General features: G+C 54.3%; 1 protein-coding gene across 2 annotated transcripts; it reads left to right on the top strand.

The window, feature by feature from the left end:
* The first annotated feature begins 309 nt into the window (after positions 1 to 309).
* Positions 310 to 8,050, top strand: IL10 (interleukin 10). Of its 2 annotated transcripts, none has more exons than XM_048071022.2 (5): positions 310 to 1,056; positions 2,439 to 2,501; positions 2,733 to 2,885; positions 3,517 to 3,582; positions 6,114 to 8,050. In XM_048071022.2, the coding sequence occupies exons 1-5, from the start codon at positions 898 to 900 to the stop codon at positions 6,171 to 6,173; spliced, it is 501 nt and encodes a 166-aa protein (XP_047926979.1). In that variant the 5' UTR covers positions 310 to 897; the 3' UTR covers positions 6,174 to 8,050. The 2 variants fall into 2 exon arrangements, with proteins under 2 accessions (XP_047926979.1, XP_047926978.1); XM_048071021.2 differs by lacking the exon at positions 6,114 to 8,050 and adding an exon at positions 3,882 to 4,121.
* Positions 8,051 to 19,111: the final 11,061 nt, after the last annotated feature.

The following is a 19,111-nucleotide window of genomic DNA, read 5'->3' as shown; positions in this document are numbered from 1 at the left end:
CCGCTGCTAAGAAACACCTTAAGAAGAGATTGTTCCTCTCGTTGCTGGTGGGGAAGCAGGCAGGAGAGAGTCCTAGCACCAAGCTCTGAGCTCCAGCTCCTCTCCCCTGCAAAGGACACGAGCAGCGGCACAGCCTGAGCCGGGCTGGGCTCCCCCACCACATCCCCAACGCACAGGAGTGATCGTGTTAGTGCCCAGGTGAAACACCAGCTGGAGTCTGGAGCACGTTCCTGAGCCTGCTGGAGCCTGTACAAATTCATGTTGATGTTAGCAGACATAAGCATTAACTGAATAGTAAATAAAAAAAGATTTCAGAGTGCCATGTATTTGCATCAGGGTGATAAATGAGGAGACAATGTATTTGAACAAGTTCATTAAAAGCAATACTACTGCATTATCCACGGTGCTGGTAATCCTAAGTGGGGGCTAGACGTGGAGATTTAAAAATAGAAACATTTTTTTCCCCTAACAATAGAGCTTTCTTCTAAAAATAAAAAAGTGACTGTGAGAATGCAGAAGTAACCTCACACAGCACCTTTTCTTCTTCTCATTGTATCTGAAGCTTTCCTCTTTAGCCACATTTAAATTTACAAGAAGCAAGCAATGAAAAAAAAAATGCAGTGTCTAAGCACAAAAGATTTGATGGGGTGTGAGGAGGGGAGGGGGGTCAAGAGAACAGGAAACCAAGTTGACGGGAAACACAAGTGACATTTGCTTTTAATGAATGACTTATAACCCTAATATTGCTCGTCAGGAAGCGGGGAGAGGAAACTGAGAGATGTTTTGAGAGTATAAATGAGGGGCTCAATCAAGGTGAAGACTGCAGATCTGCATTTTACCCTCCAGTGAAATTCAACCGAGAGCTGGACTAAGAGGAAAGGAACTCATCTTCACAGCATGCGAACCTGCTGCGCGGCGCTGCTGCTGCTCCTGGCTGCCAGCACCCAGCCTGCCAGGTGCTCACCCGCCGAGCCCGGCTGCCTCCACTTGTCTGACCTCCTGCCTGCAAAGCTCAAGGAGCTGAGGATAAAGTTCGAGGAGATTAAAGACTACTTTGTAAGTATGACACCGCTTTGTCTCTCCTTCTCCCTGTCCTTCTCTTTTATTCTTCTCAGAGTTCAGTGATTTGGATGAGGGGACAGCAGCTTCCCCTGGGCAGAAATTATTTGGTCGTGCCTGGTGTTATGGGCTGCTGCGTGTGGGCAAGAAAAGTTGTTTCGTTGCTTGCTGAGAGACAATATGCAAGGTTTTTCTTCCTAGTTTTAGTTATAATGAACTCGAGCAATTTCATAATGAACCCTGCAGACCTCGCTGGGCAGACTTCACCCTGAACGCTGCAGAGCAAATTATTCATTATTATTCATTATTATTCACTGAATTAGTAGGAAGGCACTAGACTCTTCTGGCCACAAGGTCCAGCCCTTCTGAAACCAATACTAGACGAAAAGGGAAATCTTCTGCTACCGACTTTTCTTTGAAAGAGCCACAGAAGCATGACCAAAGGACTGGAGCACCCTACGGCAAGGAGCGCCTGGTCGGGTGCCTGGGAAAGGTCACAGCGCCGCAGGGACGGGGGCTGCAGGGAGGAAGGGCGCAGAGCCAGCAGCACGAGGCACTCAGAGCATCCATCTGCCTCTGCACAGTGCTGGCAGGGGTGGTTGCTCACACCCAGGTTACTATTTTAGTTAGTGTCAGTACGATTTAGCAGTAAAACGAGATAACCCTCCAGATTCAAACCCAGACTAATGCCACCGTTTGTATCAAATGAACGCTGCCGGTGGGATTTAAGACTTCTAGCTGGCTGTAAACCTTTCAGTTAATGTTAGGAGTGAACATTCACCCCTCAGAAAAGCTTCCGAGCGCCACAGAGCAATGTTTTAGGCGCTGTCAGCCCACCCCCTGCACTGCCCCAGCCCCCCGGAGCTGAAGGCACAGCAGCAGCACCACGAGGCGAAGCCCCCTTGGGGTGCCCCGCTGGGTGGGGACCCTCAGGACGCCAGCAGCAGGCTGCAACCATCCTGCCCCCGGGAGCACGCGAGCAGCCAGGCTGCGCGGAGACCTCTCTTGAAGCGGCTGCCGTAACTTTGACACCTATCTGGGAAGCGGGCTGGTGCGGTTTGCAGGCAGCGCTCTTATGTAAACACCGCCTGCAGCTGAAGCGGGCGTGCAGGGCTCCAAGCGCAGGCAGAAGGCTCACGCTAACGAAAAAAATCAAACTGACGTTTGAGATTTCGTGAGCTTGCTGCCTCGGCCCCACCAAAAAAAAAAACAGGGATTCCTGTACTTCGCATTACTGAGCGAGAAACCAAAGGGTGCTCTGTGCTTGCTCCAGCGAGACCGTAAATGCAAACAAGCAAAACAATCCTTTGGTGCGGCACAGCGGGAAGCGGTACTGCCTGCCTAGGTAAAGCTCATCTTTCTTTTGTATTCTCCTACAGCAATCCAAAGATGACGAACTTAGCATCCAGCTGCTCAGCTCCGAACTGCTGGATGAATTTAAGGTAAGAATCATAATTCTCACCTAAGCCCACTACCCTCCATCCTTCAGCCCGTTTTTTGTAAGAAAGGAAGCCGATCCTAGCTGGGGGCATTCCCTGGTGTCCCCCAGGGATGGCTCTGCAGCTGGCTGTGGCAGGGCTGGCATGCGGCCATCCCCGTGCTGCGAGGGCTCTGACCACCGTAAGGGCACCGGTGCGTGCTGCCACCAACACGGCCACTTCCTCTCGCCCCAGGGGACCTTCGGCTGCCAGTCGGTGTCGGAGATGATGCGGTTCTACATGGAGGAGGTCCTGCCCAGCGCCATCAAGAACAGCGAGCACCACCAGCAGAGCGTGGGCGACCTGGGCAACCTGCTGCTGAGCCTGAAGGCGATGATGAGGCGCTGTGTGAGTGGGCTCAGCACCGCGGCACGGGGCGCAATCGGGCACTCGGGGGAGCAGCGCTGGTCCCAGACCAGCAGCAAGGCGGGGAGCAGGCGCTGGGTGTCCCCAAGGGCAGGAAAATAGGGGCAGGAGCCAGGTGGGGATGCCTGGGAAGGGGACAGGGTCTGGTGCTGCACAGCACAGACCCCACGAGGGTGCTCTCCATTAGACAACCAGTACAACAGCAAAGATGCTCAGAAGCACCGATTATTTGCAGCCTGACAAAACCTGGGTGAAGAAACAGCGGGTGGGGGGCTGGGGGTCTGTCCCTTACCCGGCTGCCGTCTCTGTCTCGGTGACGATGCCTCTCACTCCCTCGGCCGTGACCCCATCCCCAGACGCAGGCTGAGTCAGACAGGACCAACCCTGCCCTCGCCGAGCCCGGAGGGAGGGAGAGCACGGGGCTGACAGCGGGGTCCCGGCGGGCTCCGATCTCAGCGCATGGCACAAGGCAGCCCCGGTGCCCGCTGCGGGCGCCCGGAGGAAAAGCTCGGGCACGCACGGGGAAGGTGGAGACCCGCGGCGGCAGTGACGAGGGACCCGCAGCAGGAAGGAAAACTGCTGAGTTAAAGCCGTGGTCTCTTTCCCTCTGCAGCACAGGTTCCTCACGTGCGAGAAGAAGAGCAAAACCATAAAGCAGATTAAGGAGACGTTTGAAAAGGTGGGTGCCTTGCGCGGGTGGGTCTGTGGGTTTTACTGCTGTCCTCACACATCAGGGCAGGTGTCAGGAGCTGAACAGGCAGAAGCCTTTGATTATGTGAATGCTTAATACGGAGAAATCCAGCGAGCGAGGCTCACAGGAGCGGCTGCTGTTTCCGTGAGTGGGTGGGGAGAGAGAAACTGGAGCTTTCGGTGGAAAGAGAACATTTCTAGGGATTCTGCATCGCATACGCACTTGAACTGCAGCGCAGCAGCGCAGTATCAGTGAATTAAAAATCACCAACTGACTTTCACCTGCAGATGAACGAGAACGGAATCTACAAGGCGATGGGGGAGTTTGACATTTTCATCAACTACATTGAAGAATACTTGCTGATGAAGAGGAGGAAGTGAAAGCGCCCGCGGGGCGGCTGTCACACAAAGTCCTGCTACTTCTTCAGAAATCACATTGGGCTGAAGGACTAAGTTATGCTAGGGCTCAGGGCAAGAATTACAGGTCAACAGCAACTTAAAGTTTAGTATTGTATTTAAAAGTTATTTTTTTAACGATTGAATTTAATATTTATTATTTCTAATACCTCAGTGTTTATGTTTACACATTTTTATTTTGAGAAAAGTATGATGACCTTGTAAACTACTATTTATTGTTCAATATTTTATACTGTTTATAATAGTGCTATTTTATTCATAGCTTCAAAACACCCAAAGCAGCATTCTTCCGCTGAGCAGGTAAATGAGCTGAGTTTATCCTGAGTGCAATTGCTCTGAGCATGGTCACTTGGTCAAGAGCTCTTCCAGCTCCGAGTTGAGCAAAGTTTAATTGCAAACACCCCGTGAGCGCTCTGCTCCTATTCTTGCCAGCTATTTATTTATGCAATCAAATGTTTCCATGCATAACCATGTCACTAGCTCTGGTTCTCCAGTTGGAATTAGGCACTGAAATATTCCAAATTATAGCATGGCCTTGCACTGAGAAAAATAATCATAAAAGTAACCAAGGGCAGGGGTTTTTTTTCCTCCTTTACAAGGAAAGTCCTGCACTCCAGCAAATGCTATGTGATCATGCCTCAGCAATAGCTCGGTTAAAACCCACCTCTTGACTTCAGCCTATAGATTAGTCCAGGTTAAAGAAAAGTAGTGATAGGAATTAAGCTTTTGGTTCTAATAGAACTTGACTTAAATGTTGCTGTCAACTGGCTTCCAGAGCCGCTGGGTCAGACACTCTGCACTTTTAAGAATTAACCTTAGTATTTTCCAGTCTTTGATTGGGTTTTACCTACTGTTTGTTTTTTCTTTTTAGAAGCTAGAGGGTATTTAATTAACCACCATTTTAAGGTGGCTCGGGTAATTTGCATTCAAATTCATAAAGCTGCACACAGCGCTGGCAATATTCAGTTTTGCTTCTAACTGGCTGCACAAGGAGCTGCAGCAGACGGGGGCTGGGAAGGAGGCTGCAGTGGGGCTCCACTGCCCCCCGAGAGCCTCTTCTTTTAGGGGTCCTCACCCGCCTCGCCCCCAGTCTCCTGCATGCCCCACGTGCACTGCAGGACACGGAGCCAGAGGGAAATCCAATAACCCCAAGGCATTTGCTTCTAATATTTAGAAGTATCAGGGCACCAGTATGATGAACCACTGTCAGTTTGCTGTTTGCTTTCCTGTCATTTGTAAGTTACCACTGACTAGTCTATTTATATGCGATTTACTCCTTTTTGACACGTGGGGACAGAAGGGCATTCCTGCGGGCAGCGTGCCCAGCACCGCAGCAGGACCTGCCCCGCAGCAGCGGTGCTGCTCGACACGGTGCCATTGGCTCGAGGGCAGTGCTGGAGGCAGATGCTGCAAAAATCCACACCACCTTCCTACGGGTGCTCAGGCCAGCTCCTTGCTGCTTCTCCACCGAGCTTTTTGCCTTCAGGGTGGCAGGGAGCCGAGCACAGCCCCGGCACTGCAGCGCGCACCAGCAGAGCCTGGGTGTAAAACTGCTGTTACTGCATCAACCGCTCCGCGTGGATCTGTATGAAAAGAAACCTTTTATTTTTGCTAATAAAGACCTCATGATGAACAAAGCCTCTCTCCTGTTCTTCCAAGCTGTTAACGCGCTGTAGACCAGCAGCAGTGTGCAGATGCCGTGCCCAGCGGGACACGGCCCCGGGCAGGCAGGACCACCAAGCAGGCGATGCATGCATCAACGGGCAGGGAAGCAAGGCGACCCGTGGGCCTCACATTTAAATGCAAATCTCCGAGGAGGCAGAAATACTCCCTAGAACAAACTACCTGCCAGCGATTTCCTAGCCTCTGAGTTACACTGGAGAAACGCTGGCCCCAGCGTGGGTCCCTTCAGCCTCTACCTCTCACAAGCATTTCAGCGATTGCCCTTTTCAGAGCAGCTTTTACAGTTAAATAACAGTTTATGTGCCAAATGTCATTGCTAATCTCCAGGACTAACATCCCTGCCCCTCCCTCCCCTGACTGACAGCACACAGCACTGCTGCCTACTGAGCTGCTTTTAACTTTGCATTTGTTCTCCATCAGGATGAGGCCTTGATCCTGGATCAGACAGGAGATGCCAGCTCCATTCTCGACCAACATTAGTTACCGACAGACCTGCTTGCTTTTCCTCCGCTTTGGGATCGCATCTCCACGCACATCCACGTGCGTACACCGGCAGAGGACCTGACCGAGGAGGGGAAGGTGTGTGCACACGAAGGCACAGCTCCGTCGCCACCAAACCCAGGCACAGCCATTTCCAGAGCCCAGCTCTCGCCGACACCAGGAGCTGCTGCTGGCGGGCACCCACCCGGCGCCTTTCGGTTTCAGTTTCGGGCCTCTTCTGTTTTCACTGCTTGTACATCTTTGCTTGCCAGCCAGAACACTGAGTGCTTGCTGGCAGCTGGGGTTTCTCTCCTCACTGCATTAGAAACAAGAATATTTAACAGGACAATTTCAAAGCCAGTTTCTGCCTAAACTTCACTCCAGTGTCTGTCAGTGTGACTGCTGTGTTTGCCCAGGAGATTCCTTGCATTCTTGGCAACAGCTGCCCGGTGCCTCAAAGCTTCATCCAAGGCAAGCCAGGTGCATGTGCTCCCTGCCCCGTCCCGCATACATTTTCACCCCTTTTACACAACTTTTATTCCAGTGCCCGAGGCACCAGCTCGGGGCAGGAGCCCGAGGGCCCTCGTGAGTGAGATGGGTGCTCAGCACCCTGCCCCGGGGAAAAGGCAGCGTCAGCTCGGCGGCGGTGAGTTTTTCAGTAAAGCACAGTCACTCTGGTTAGAGTAACCACAGGAAGGAAGCAGATGGGATGCCTCTTGCTGTATGGAGAACAAAGGTTTCCAGTTACCTGGCGCTACTGGAGCCGCTTGGTACGGAAGATGGCTGAGACAGAGAGCTGAGCACTCTGCAAGGGATGCTGCTGAGGGCCACCAGTGCGGAGGTGCAGTCCTGCTCCTCCCAAACTGGGTGAGGAAGCGGGGGGGGGCAAAAAGGTGCCATAGGGCTCCCAGCCCCGGGCATGGGTTGACTCAAGGGAGAGGGAAACAAGTGGCAGGGCACCGAGCACCAGATCCCCATACACGCTGCGTGTGAACGAGCCTGTGCCATTCGTCACCAAAACGCGGGGAGGTTTGCATCATGACATGGACCCGGTAGACAAAAGCATGCAAACACAACTATGACTAAATGTATGTCTCATCTTCAAGAAGTTTTAGGAAGGGTGTTCTGGAAAACCCAGCAGAAGTTGCCTGGGCAACCAAAGGCAGCAACTGTCATGGAGCAATAACGGCCAGTGAAGGAGCGATCGCCGTGATTCATTTCTGGCCGTGCTCTCAGGCAGCTCAGGCAGCCCTCTGCAGGGTCAGCTCGGGCCACAATTTACCCTCCCTCCTGGGACACATGAACTTAAAAATAAATAAACAAAAACTGGAGGGGAAAAAAAAAAAAAAAAAAAAAGAAATGAAAACCCCAGGTTTTCAAAGGGCAGCCTGCAGTGAGATACACCAGGCACTGCTCCAAGCCATCCCCCGTGGCTCACGACTCAGACCAGCACCACCCGGGCTGCGTCCTGGCCTGGCGTTTGCTGCGCGCATCAGGCGCTGCGGCCACCCTGCAGAGACACCGTGGGCCCCAGTGTCAACCAACACACTCCAAAAACATCAGTGTTTGGGGGGGGGGGGGGAAAAATGTCTTTTACCACAGCAGAGGGATGGCATCACAGGGTGAGCTCCATGCACAGTCGGAGCTGGCGTGAGACGAGCGGAGCAGCGAGCCCAGGGCACTGCGCTGGGGACAGGTGAGCTCAGGATGAGGCCCTGCTGCTGCGGCCTCTCTGCAAACCCAAACGGGACAGCGCTCCCTGCACACCATTTTGCACAAAAAAAGAGCAAACTCAGACTATGAAAGCGACGTCCCCCAGCAGGGCAAATCCAGGCTCTGCTGACAGCTCAGAGGTGCCTTCAGCATGGATCTCCCTGCCCGCAGCCTTGTTCAGCTGAATTAACCCTTGCGAACGTGTCCCTCCCTGCATCCCTGTTCCATCCACTGCTTCTTAATCTCTGCTATTTAAAACCCAGCCCTGGGACTGGGGCAGGGAGCAGCCCCGTAGGGCTGTGCTGGGCTCAGCAAAAATGCCGCTCGTGCACCCCGAAAGCTGCTGCGCCAGAGGCCGGCGGCAGCGGCGCGTTATCCCACACCACGTAGTGCTGAGGTAGTTCCTGCCAATCTCAGTGTCAGTCTGGGTGTTACAGTAACAGCGCAGGACTCTCACAGATCTCAGAGATGGTGGTTTTCTGTTTGTTTTTTTTTTAATCCCACAGAAGCAAATGATTTCCTTGCTGGGTATCTCCTTCGTGATAGCTTACCCCCGCTGCCTGAGCGGCTTCCTGACACGCAGCCCTGCTACCTGGGAGCCTGAGCCAGCCACGTGCCGACTGCTCACCTAAAGGAGCCCGAGCTGTTCGCCAGGCCCAGCGCCACACCTCCTGGCTGGCAACATGGGGCCGCAGAGATTTCAGTCTGGTGCGGGTTGCACACGGTTAAACCACTTCTAGGGTTAAATATATATATATATATATATATATATATATAAACCCTGGAGGAAAAGAACTGGAGATTTGGTCTACAGCCAGGGGAGGTTTACCAGACCTTCAGCTCCCAAAACATGAAGCAAGCCAGGGGTCAGGATCTGGCCAGAACGTGAACCCAGCAGGAGCACTGCGGCTGATCCGGCCTGCCGTAACGCAGCACGATAACCCACGCCTGGCTCCCACCATGACCCATCCTCCAGAGGCACCAGTGAGGCTTCTTTCAGGGGGTAAAGCCAAAAACAAGCTCCCAATATTTTATTTTCCTCTTTAAAAAGTCCAGCCAGTGGTTGCTCAGCAGAAGCCCGGCCCCTGCTCGGAGCCGCCTGCTCCCTGCAGCCCCACGAGCCCAAGGCACGCACTGTAGCACGGGACCGGGACAGGAACAGCGCAGTGGGGCCGCAGAAGTCCAGGCTTGCACAACCGTGCCATCACGCAGGCAGGGATTTTCATGGTGAAACCAGCTGAGCCACAACAGATGAATCATTGCCAGCGGGCACGGGAGCAGGCTCGCCGGCCCAGCACCGGCAGCTCTCCGCTCTCTGCAAGGTGCCGCAGTGGAGGCAGTCACTCTGTCCTTCCACGGCTTTCATCAGAGAGATGTCCAGATCTGGGGAGAACGCAGTGCCCAGACAGAAAACAGACAGAGCACACATGCAGGGTGTGCACAGACAAGTCAGTGGTTTCAATAGCACTTCAGTCACGTCACTGCAACTCATGCATGAGCACACGCACACATGGATAAAGCTCCTAAGGACTTCAAAAGTGCCCGAGCATTAGCTATGCATGGCTATAAATTTCACTTGAAATAAGGAACGTGCCGAGCGGCAACTCATCAGAGCATCTGCCTCCTGAAGGAGTAGTTTCTTCTGTTTTTTCTTTTTTCTCTTCAGAAACTTTCCTTTTGGTGGTATGATGGCGCTGAAGCCCTAAATGGACAAAACCAAAAGAAACAAGCACTGCTTTTTACAATTTTTAAATTGCGGAAGCTTTCAGAACTTTCCTGATTTCTGCTGTGGTTACAGTTAACACTTGTTATTTAACTTTTTTAACAGGTTGGGCCACTAATGCCTCTCTGCGCCCTAGATTTCAGTACCACGTGACCCTGAAAATGGGGCTTTTGTCATGAAAGAGGTCAGGAGCAGTGAGAGCGCTGAGCAGCGCGCCCCAGCGCAGCACACACGGCACCAGAGCGGCGCAGGAGGAAGCGGGCACGGGGCTCACGGGCTGGCACTTTCCTATTTGTGCTGTGGTGGCAAGAGCCTGGCTCACCCGCAGTGCAGCAGGGTTACTAAAGCCAGCAGCAGAACAGCACCACGCTGTTAGTGCTCAGGGCCTAGTTTCTGGGAAGGGCTCGTCCTCGTCCAGGGTGCCAGCATCCTGCGGAGTCACCGGTGCACGTGCACGAGACCCGAGCATCCTTTTTTGAGACAGGGCAAAACCTACGCGCAGGCGCCAATCCCACCCCGCTCTGTGGGGCTCCACTTTCAGTATTTCGACGAGTGAAATCTAAGCTCAACGCCTATTCATTTGTGCTCCGGCGTTACCCGTAAGATGGAGGAGCAGCGGCTCCGGCTGTCTCATAGCGAGAGGCTTGTACGGGCGGTGGTGCTGCACCCTGCGGCATGGGGTCTGACGCACGGGGCCAGGAGGCAGCACGGGGCTGTCCCCACAGCGGCCCTGCCCGCTCTCGGGATTACAAACTGCCTTTTCACTCTCGGTCTCAGTGGGGTGACGAGCAGGGCTCTTGCAGGGGTGGCATACGAGCGGATGCTCCTGCTCCCAAGGACCGGCGACGCTTGCTCCGGCATGTGCGGGCAGACGCCTGCCTGGGGACAGGGCCCTGCACGCCGGGCACCCCGCACAGCTCCAGGCTCTGTAGGCACAAGCCTCGCTCCTCACTTAGGAATTCAAACAGCTCAAGCGTCACCTCGTCCCCTGCAAAAGCCCAAGGCATCCGTTTTCTGTAGACTTTGAGATTTGAGGGCAAATATTTTGGGAGGAAAGATTTCGCCAGCTGCCCCAACAGCAGGGTTTCTCCTCTAACACCGTGCAGCAGACTGTCCTAGCCCTTTTCTGAGCGCTGTGGGTTCCTATCACAAACTCCTCTATTCCTCTACAGCAAGGCAAAAACTAAAAAAAAAAAAAAAAAAAACGTGTATTAACACCCCATGAAACACCCCTATCAAAAAACAAGCATGTCAGTCATTGGTAAAGCACTGCACCTGGCCATTTCCATTTCGTTTCTCCGTAATTACTGTTTACCAGCAACACTCCAGTGTAATAAAGCTTGAAGAGCCACCCATGTCCTTTTCCATGTGCAGTGCTACTATAAACATGGGGAAGCAGAAAGGAGCAGCCCCACCGCTGCCACCTGTGCTCCCGTCTCAGGCTCTCATGCCCAAGGGGCACACACAGTCGGTGGATACGGGCATCAGCCACAACGCACCAGGCTGGAGAAGCCCCTGCACAGCTTCTGCTGTTGCCCCAGAAACCGTGCAGAGCAGACGGCAAATCACAAGCAAAACGGCCGGATAAAAGGAGCCATGGGATGTGCAAAGCAAAGCGATTCCCCCCACCGCACCTGTGGCTGGTGCATGGGGGTTGCGCAGGGAGCTTCGGGAGCGAAGGGGCCAGTTCTCAGCAAGGCGCCCGCTTTCAGCGAAGCTCCTTTCCCATGCGGCGTGCCGGGCTCTGCACGCCCGCCGAGCCCCCGGCGCCCGCCCCGCAGCGGCGCCCAGCGCGCTCCGCGCGCGTCTCCTCCGCACGCAGGTGGTTTCACAATGACTAAGGGCTGGTTACCCTCAGCAATACAGAGACCAGCGGCAGGCTGGCAAAGCAGCCACCTAACAGGAACAGCAGCCACTTGCTTTCCTCTCAGCTCTAAATCACTTTATCCTGATACATTATGAGGGTTTGGGGAGGATTCAGTGCTTGGTGTCAAAACCGAGCCCCGGGCGGTTTACAGGACACCGTCAGGGTGAAGCAGCAGGCTGACGTAGGACAGAGAGATGCACAAACCCTGTGACATTTTTTTGTCCTATTCCACCTGTTAACCCATTAGTTTGTGAAAGGGTCAGAGCACAGTTCAGATGCAGGGACTCACCTGGTTAGACAATGATACGGAGGAAGGAAGGAAAATCATCAAATTAATCCCAGCCATGTCAGCTCTTTGGATGCCCAAGTCTGAGCGCTTCCCTGGGCTTTCTGATTGAGGAGGAGATGGAGATCGCAGCCCACAAAGTCGGTACAAAACCCTGGTTTGCTAGGGATGGCAATTCGGTGGTCTGCACCAGCCTGTTCTCATTTCACACCTCTGCTTTCCGTGCTGTGCTACCCTTTGCCTCTTGACAGCTTCTCTCCACCATTTCATCACACCCTGAAGCAACAAAATCTTCTCCACTCCAAGCAATTTGGTATTTTGAGGCTGGACTACAAGGTTCATTTCTTGAAAACAATGCCAAGCTTCTTTTTCCCTGAGTTGAAAAGTCATTTCCTGAATCTTTTACAATGCTGACCCCAACTCCTGCGATCAGCACATCCCGCACACCCTCTCTACAACCTGCTGACAGCTTCCCACTGCTGGTACCTTACCATAGTGAAAAGCTTGTTTTAATGCTCCTGGGCATGATACTTTTACAGCTGAGTTTAAATTATCAATCAGTCATCATTGCCTTAACCTGTGCTGCAAATATCCTCGCCCAAAGTCTCTGATTTTACAGTCAGCTTCAGCAAGCACTCAGCAGACTCTGTCTAACCACAGGGTCAAGCAAGACTAATGCTTGGCCCTTTACTAGTTTGGCGCTCGTGAGCACTAAGCGACTAGCTGTGCCAATATTGGTCGTTCCAAGCACCGCAGCAGGAAATCCTGACAACCCTCTGATGACCCCAATCCCAATTCTCAGAAAAATACTACCATCATCTGATATTTCACAAAAAGCTTTGCATTTCTAAATTGTGCAGCTTACCATCAGCTCCTGATAACGAGGTCTGACCCGTGAGGTCTGAAAGGCAGCCGGGGCAAGGGCAGCCTCCAGTTAAACCACAGAAGAGACATCGCAGCCAGGCTTTGGAGCAGGCACCGCAAAGGGAGCTGGTCCAGGACTTGTGCAGTGCAGCTTCAGACAGGACCTAATGCTCCCAGGGGGCAGGCTGAAGCCCTCCCTTACCTCCTGGGGTTACCGTCAGGCTCAGTGCTGCAGGGGCTGTGGGGTGCTGGGACAGAGAGGTCCATACATCCCCCAGCACAGGCCACCAGCAGGTAGGAAGCAAACAGAACAGCTCTGAACCATCACCAAGGCAAAATCTAAGCCTTGCTTGAAGGCCTAGCACACCTGGGGTACTAACAGACTGGAAATATAACAAACTGCAAAGTCTACATGGCCAACAGAAGGCTATGGTTAGCTTCTACTACACTGAGAACAGGTTTACTAGTACTGATAGTACATACGTGGAAAAATACCTACTCTAACTCATAATCCTTGTCATAAGAAAAGTAGGGGCACGAACAAAGTAGTCTGTTATGCACAACTGCTTAGTCCTGCTCTGTTCTGATCTCTGTCTGCATCCCTTGCACAACATGCCTTCCTGTCCCGCACAACCCCGGCGGCCCTGGGGACAGCGTGTCCTCGTGGGGACGGCCAGCATTGGCCAACACCGAGCGGGCGGCGGGCGGCACGTGGCTGCGGAGGGGGAGGTTGGGTACTGCAAGCTCTCCGGGCCCCGCTTCTGTCCCTGCAAGAGCAGCAACTACTTCTGGCATCGGCAGACAAGGAAACGAGATCTTTGTGATTCATCTCTCAGGTAGTGGCAAACACTGATGATCTACCTGGAGCAGAGCCAGGTTTTTGATCAAAACCAATCCCCTCAATAGTGTGAAATATATTTTTTTTCCTCAGCAGGAAGTTTGCTGCTAAAAATAAGGTGGGGTGAGGAGAGAGCGTTTATTTTCCTACCAACTACTGAAAATTTAAAATGATGCAGTGAATCTTTCACATATTCCTTCAGAGTCAGCAAGTCACACGTACAGTCCCTTGAATTTACTTGAAGTGCTGGGCAGCTACGTCATAGCACATACATACGTGATGGACAAGAACGCTCAAAGGTTAAATAACACAACGTGAAATTCCGCAGCTTCAGCTCCGGGGCAGAACTGACCCTTGGCCCAAACCCCATCCCCTCAGTGCCTGTGGCAGCGAGGGGTGCCGGTGGACATCTGAGCTCTTTCACCTGCGGTTTTGAAGGGATGTTTGCCATGCGGAGCTGGCGCCACTCTGCAGGAGGGAGGCTGGGCCCAGGACGAAGCCAGCCCAGCACCAGCCTCACAGAAGCCAGAGCAGAGGCCCCACGGCAGGACGGGGTGTAACGTGAAGGAGGGAGGCACGGAGGAGTTAGGCCATAAGCCAGATACACAGGAGAATGGCTCTGAGCCCTCCCAGAAGACGTGTTCAGAGGCAAGCTCCACGTGTGGGAAGCCTCGGGGATGAAGCTGCCTCCTGGTTTTGTCACTGCGCTCAGGCCCATGCATGCTCTGTGTCTGGAGCTACAAAACGCAGCCCTCAGAGCCCAGGGATGCCCTTTGCAGCCTGTCCCACTCCTCCAAAGCTGAAGACAGGCCCAGGGGGAGAGCAGGAGGACGACTAGAGGAGCAGGCCCTGGGAGGACGTCCAGCTCTGGTCCTGGCTCTGGGAAGGAGCAAGAGCAAAGGCCAAGGAGCTGCTGAAGGAAGGGACACCGAGGCACGCTTTGGTGGCAGGAGGCCTGGCTGGATGTCCCCATCGGGCCGGGACAAGCACACATGTCCGAGGCACCAGCACCTCAGAGCTGCCCGTGGTTATCAGCCTGAGGTGCTGACAGTCTGCTCCAGGGGTGGGGGTGGGATACAGCGCTTATCTGCCATCGTCTGTGCTACCACTCCTGGTTTCCAGTTATGTTTGAGGTATTTTCATAAAGAGTAAGCATGCAAGAGTATCTCTTGCTAATCTCGTTGCCCTTTATCTTGGTGGCTCATCTTTAGCTTCTAGTTGAAATTAGCCATCTATGTCTTCTTTTAAGGCCAAGCAAAGGTCAGGGTGCACTGTTTGACATGACTACAGACGTACGGAGATTGCGGTGTTGGTATTTACCTGCTGAAGCTACTGAGGAGCAAACGAAGACCTTCACAAATTTGGCTCCGGACAACTTCCTCCTGTTCCCAAATCACTCATGGCTTCAGAGCATTTCCACGCTGAAAAGTGGGAAGAGAAAAACACGTTGTTGAAAGCTCCAATCTGTCCCCCCGCTGGTGGCCTGGGCCCCCACCAGCGGTGCGAGGATGCTGCAGGATCCTCCTGCCCCAGGGGAGCTCTCTGCTGCTGAGATAAACCGCAGGCTCCCCTTGGGAGGAAGGTCTGGTACGACAGAGCCCAGGGGAAAGCAGAGAAGCTCGCCAACCTTTCCTCCGCACAGGTGCCCCCTTTGCACCCCGCAGCAGTGGCTGCTCGCACCCTGGGGTGCAGGGGAGCCTCTGAGCTGGGTCCAAGGCTCGCGGTGTGGGGGCTGCAGAATGTCACCTACTCAGCAGGGCCGAGGGGAATGGAAATATCACCCTGAAACACCAACAGGGCAATGCTTAGCTGACTTGCAAGGTAACACGGGATCTACCCATACCAGAAGGCTCAGATATATCCCGTACGAGGATTAACCCTGCACCTTTGGGTGCTGGAAAGCCCGAGATACCCAGATTGTGGGTACATGGAGCCATGAGGGCACCCACCCACTGGGGGCACTGGGTTCTCCAGAATCCCAACCCGCCACCGTTGCCCCAGCCTGGCCCAGGACACCCCCACGGCACCCATGTCACCGGGTTTCTGTGCTCTGCTCCCACCGCAGCTGGAAGGGCTTGCAAGGAGTGGTGGCCACCACCTCTCCCTGCCCCACAACAGAGCCTTTGCTCAACGATTTTATCTTAGATCCCCTTTGAGCATTTTTACTAAGCATGACGTACAGAACCGGTCTCGTCTCTCCCCAAAAGCTGTATTCCTTCACACTGCTTTTTTTCATCCACACCTTGCATGGGAAAGGAAACACTGTCATACATTTCCCCAGCTCATGGCTGCCCTCTTCTCTCCTCTACAGCCTATTTATTTACAGCACTTTTTGAACAAATCTGTCTAAAAATTTTGCTTTCAAACCCGAAGCAACAAAATATCGCCCTGTATGAGTAAGTCTGTTCTCACCCAACGCCCACACTGACCCAGCTATTCCTTTTAGTATCAACATCTTTACAGAAAATAGACCTCTGTTTTCATCCACCTAGACAGACTGTATGAAAGCAGTGACAGAAAAAAGAGTCTGGCAGCGTGCTGCAGGGAGCGCAGGGCCCCTCTGAAGGGATTCATGCAGGGAAGGGGAGGAGAAGCGGCTGCCGGGTGGGTGAAGCTGTGCAGAGCCCAAAGCCAGGACCAGGGGGCTCCAGCCCCAGGCTAGAGGAATGAGGGGGACACGGGAGACCCCGGGGAGCCGCAGTGACCACCACCACGAGACCTGCAGTGCCCATACTGGGCTGGGACGGGTTTTGCAGAGCCAGCTGCTGCCTCTCCCCGGGGCGCTCTGCTCTGCTCCGCTCTCCGCATCTCCCTCCCCAAACAACGTTTCGAGCCGCAAACCTTCACGCTGGAGTTGAGGTTTGTGTCAGTAAGCACTGTGATTTCCAGAACTGGCTTTCAGTAATAAAGGAAATACAAACCTCAGACCCCCCGCCCCACAAAGACAACGTTTGGGTTTTTATTGCTAGGATTACGTTTGTTTATAAAAACTTCTTTCCAAAACATTGAACCTGCGCAAGCCCTTGAGAGCTAACGGCAGCTGTGGGCTGAGCCCTTGGAAAAATTAGCCTGCGCTTCACACCTCTCAATGCTGTACATATTTGTGCAGTCCACATTTCCGCTTCTGTAGAGCGATCTGCATTGTGCAAACGGACATGACTTACTGTTAGGGCTTTAAGTATTAGCTCACTGTTTTGGAACTTGGCAGCTGAAGAAAATGACTCCTCCCTACTTGGCTTTTGCAAGAGTGACTGGAGGAGGTCGCCAGAGCTCCTTCGCTCTTTCTCTTGCAGCACCTTTGTGGGATTTGACTTCTTTCCTTCCTGCCCTCTTGCACAACAGCATCCCACAGCAGCACTTCTCGGAGCAGCCCATGCACTAGCCAGGAGCAGGATGAGCGATCCCAAAGCCTTCCCCGCACGACTGCTGCGTGCTCGGTGCCACCGCTCCACGCTTGTGTTCAAACAGTTCATCAAAAGCAGCAACGTGCCAGCCTGCATCCCCCATCCAAATACAGTGATCGAGACACGGCCTCGCAGCGAAGGCAAGGACCTGACTTTTGGCTTTGGGGTCTTGCGCCAAGCACTTGGCACCACACACAACATGCAAATGACAAACGACACAAGCTTTTCAGTCAGTGCATTGCCCAGCCTCAGTCTTTCCTGACATTTTTTCCATGCTGTCGGTGCTGCTGGGAGCTGTCACAGGTGCTGCGTGGAGCCACCGCCCACGACGTGGGGCTGCTCTCCCTGTGGTCACTGCCGAGGCTGTTCCTCCTGTCCCTGCTGGCAGCATGGGCCTTGCTTAAACCATATACATAATATATAATATTAAATATTTATATATATAAAGTAAGCTGGCTTAACAAGAGACAGAGCCCCTGGCAAACAACACTTCCAGTTCACCAGGAACTGGGCGCAGAGGGAACTCGGGGCAGCCAGGGCCAGGAGCCTGGCATGGAGCAGAGCTGCAGCACAGCACCTGGTCCTCGTGGGCTTCATTGGAGAGATGCTCAAGGGCAGGAAGGAAAAAGTGACAGGACCCACACAAATGGGGACCCTGCTTCAGTCCGCAGCACGCCGCGGGCAGCCAGGCAGGGCGAGCTGGTCTTACCTGGCCCAACGCAGGAGCCTCCCAGGCCAAGAAGCGCTTGAAGCGACAGCTCTGATGAACTGGTAGTGAACTGGAGCTGCTGGAAAGGGGAGGTGCTGGGGAAGGCCCGGGACTGGCCCTTCTCTGACGATAGCAGCGCGGGTCCTGTGCAAGCAGCTGGTCACAGTCCCAGGGTCCCCGGGGGTCTCGTGTGGCACTCCAAACCTGGTGGCATGGGAGTGAACTTTGGACCCAACCGGGATGGAATTTCACCCAGACGTAGACTGAAAACACCTCCAAGCTCTCCTGCAGGTGGGGAGAGCAAAGCCGATCGCATCCATCAGTCCCATTACAAGCAGCAAGAGGCAGCGTCAGGAGAGTGCTGGGGCTGAAGATGTGTGAGCCAAGGAGCCCCAGCGAGCCGGGGAGCCTCGGGGCAGCCCCTCCAGGTCACCACGGCTGCTCCAGCACCTCCAGCACCCACACCACAGCCTGGTCACCCCAACCTGCGCTACGGGGTGCACATCCCAACCCACGCTGCGACAGCCTCAGGAATCCTCGCAGCACCTGGGAGCTTCTCCAGCTGGGAAGGAAAGGCTGAGAGAGCCCCCCCCAGGACCCCCAAGCCCGGCACTTACAGCCCCATCCCAGGGCATACTGGGGCAGATCTCATCCAGGAGAGGGGTGCCCCCGAAATAAAAGCCCGAAGCCGGCTTAGCGAGGAGGCTGCCGCAGCGCCGGCAGCCGCAGCAGCACGAGGCTCATTCAATCAGTGCTGTCGGAAAAGCACAGCTCCATCGGCTGGAGCGGAAAGAAAAGTAACCCGGCTCCAAGCGTGAAATTATGAAACAAATAATCAGATAAAGCCTTTTGTATAGCTCGCTCAGAGCCTTCCTGCTCTGTGGTTTGGCAGAGCTCGTGGGCAGCGCTCCCATGTACCCACTCGCACACGTCACCTGCCCCTCGCGCCGCTCAGCGGCTGCCGACTCGCCCGGGGTGCACGGGGGGACGCCCTGGGGACCCCCTGCCCGGGGCTCAGAGCCCAGCGGGGGGCTCCTCGTGCCCGGCCCCCACCACCCGGGGAAAAAACTCAGGTCCACGATGAAAAGCGAGGGTTTGGAGTCAAACCACCCGACGGGACTCGTCCACTCGCACGAGCCCACCTGCAGCCCTGGCTGCTGCCCCCACACACCCTGCACCCCCCCTTAGCAGCCCTTCGGTGGCTTCTTCACCCCAGGAGGGAGCCCAGGAGGAGGAAGAGGAGGAGGAGGAGGAGGAGGATGGCACTGGGGATTTTGTTACTTCCTCCCCCTCTGCAAACGCTGCAGCCTCACACGGGGACGAGCAGCACCAGCTCCCAGCGGCTGTAAATCCCAGCGCATCGCACTGCGCACACCAGGACAGCGGCCGGCGCAGGCAGGGGTGACAGCGGGGACGGTGGCAGCCGGGTCCCCGGCACCACACGTGCCCCAGCACCCACAGCACGGCTGCGAAGCCGGATGCGCAGTTCCCCCTGCCGGCACCCGGGCGCAGCACCCACAGCCCCACGGCCCCA

This window comes from Anser cygnoides, chromosome 25 (assembly GCF_040182565.1).
Source record: "Anser cygnoides isolate HZ-2024a breed goose chromosome 25, Taihu_goose_T2T_genome, whole genome shotgun sequence".
NCBI lineage: Eukaryota > Metazoa > Chordata > Aves > Anseriformes > Anatidae > Anser > Anser cygnoides.
Note: the sequence above shows the minus strand (reverse complement) of the source record. Positions and strands in the feature narration are given on the sequence as shown.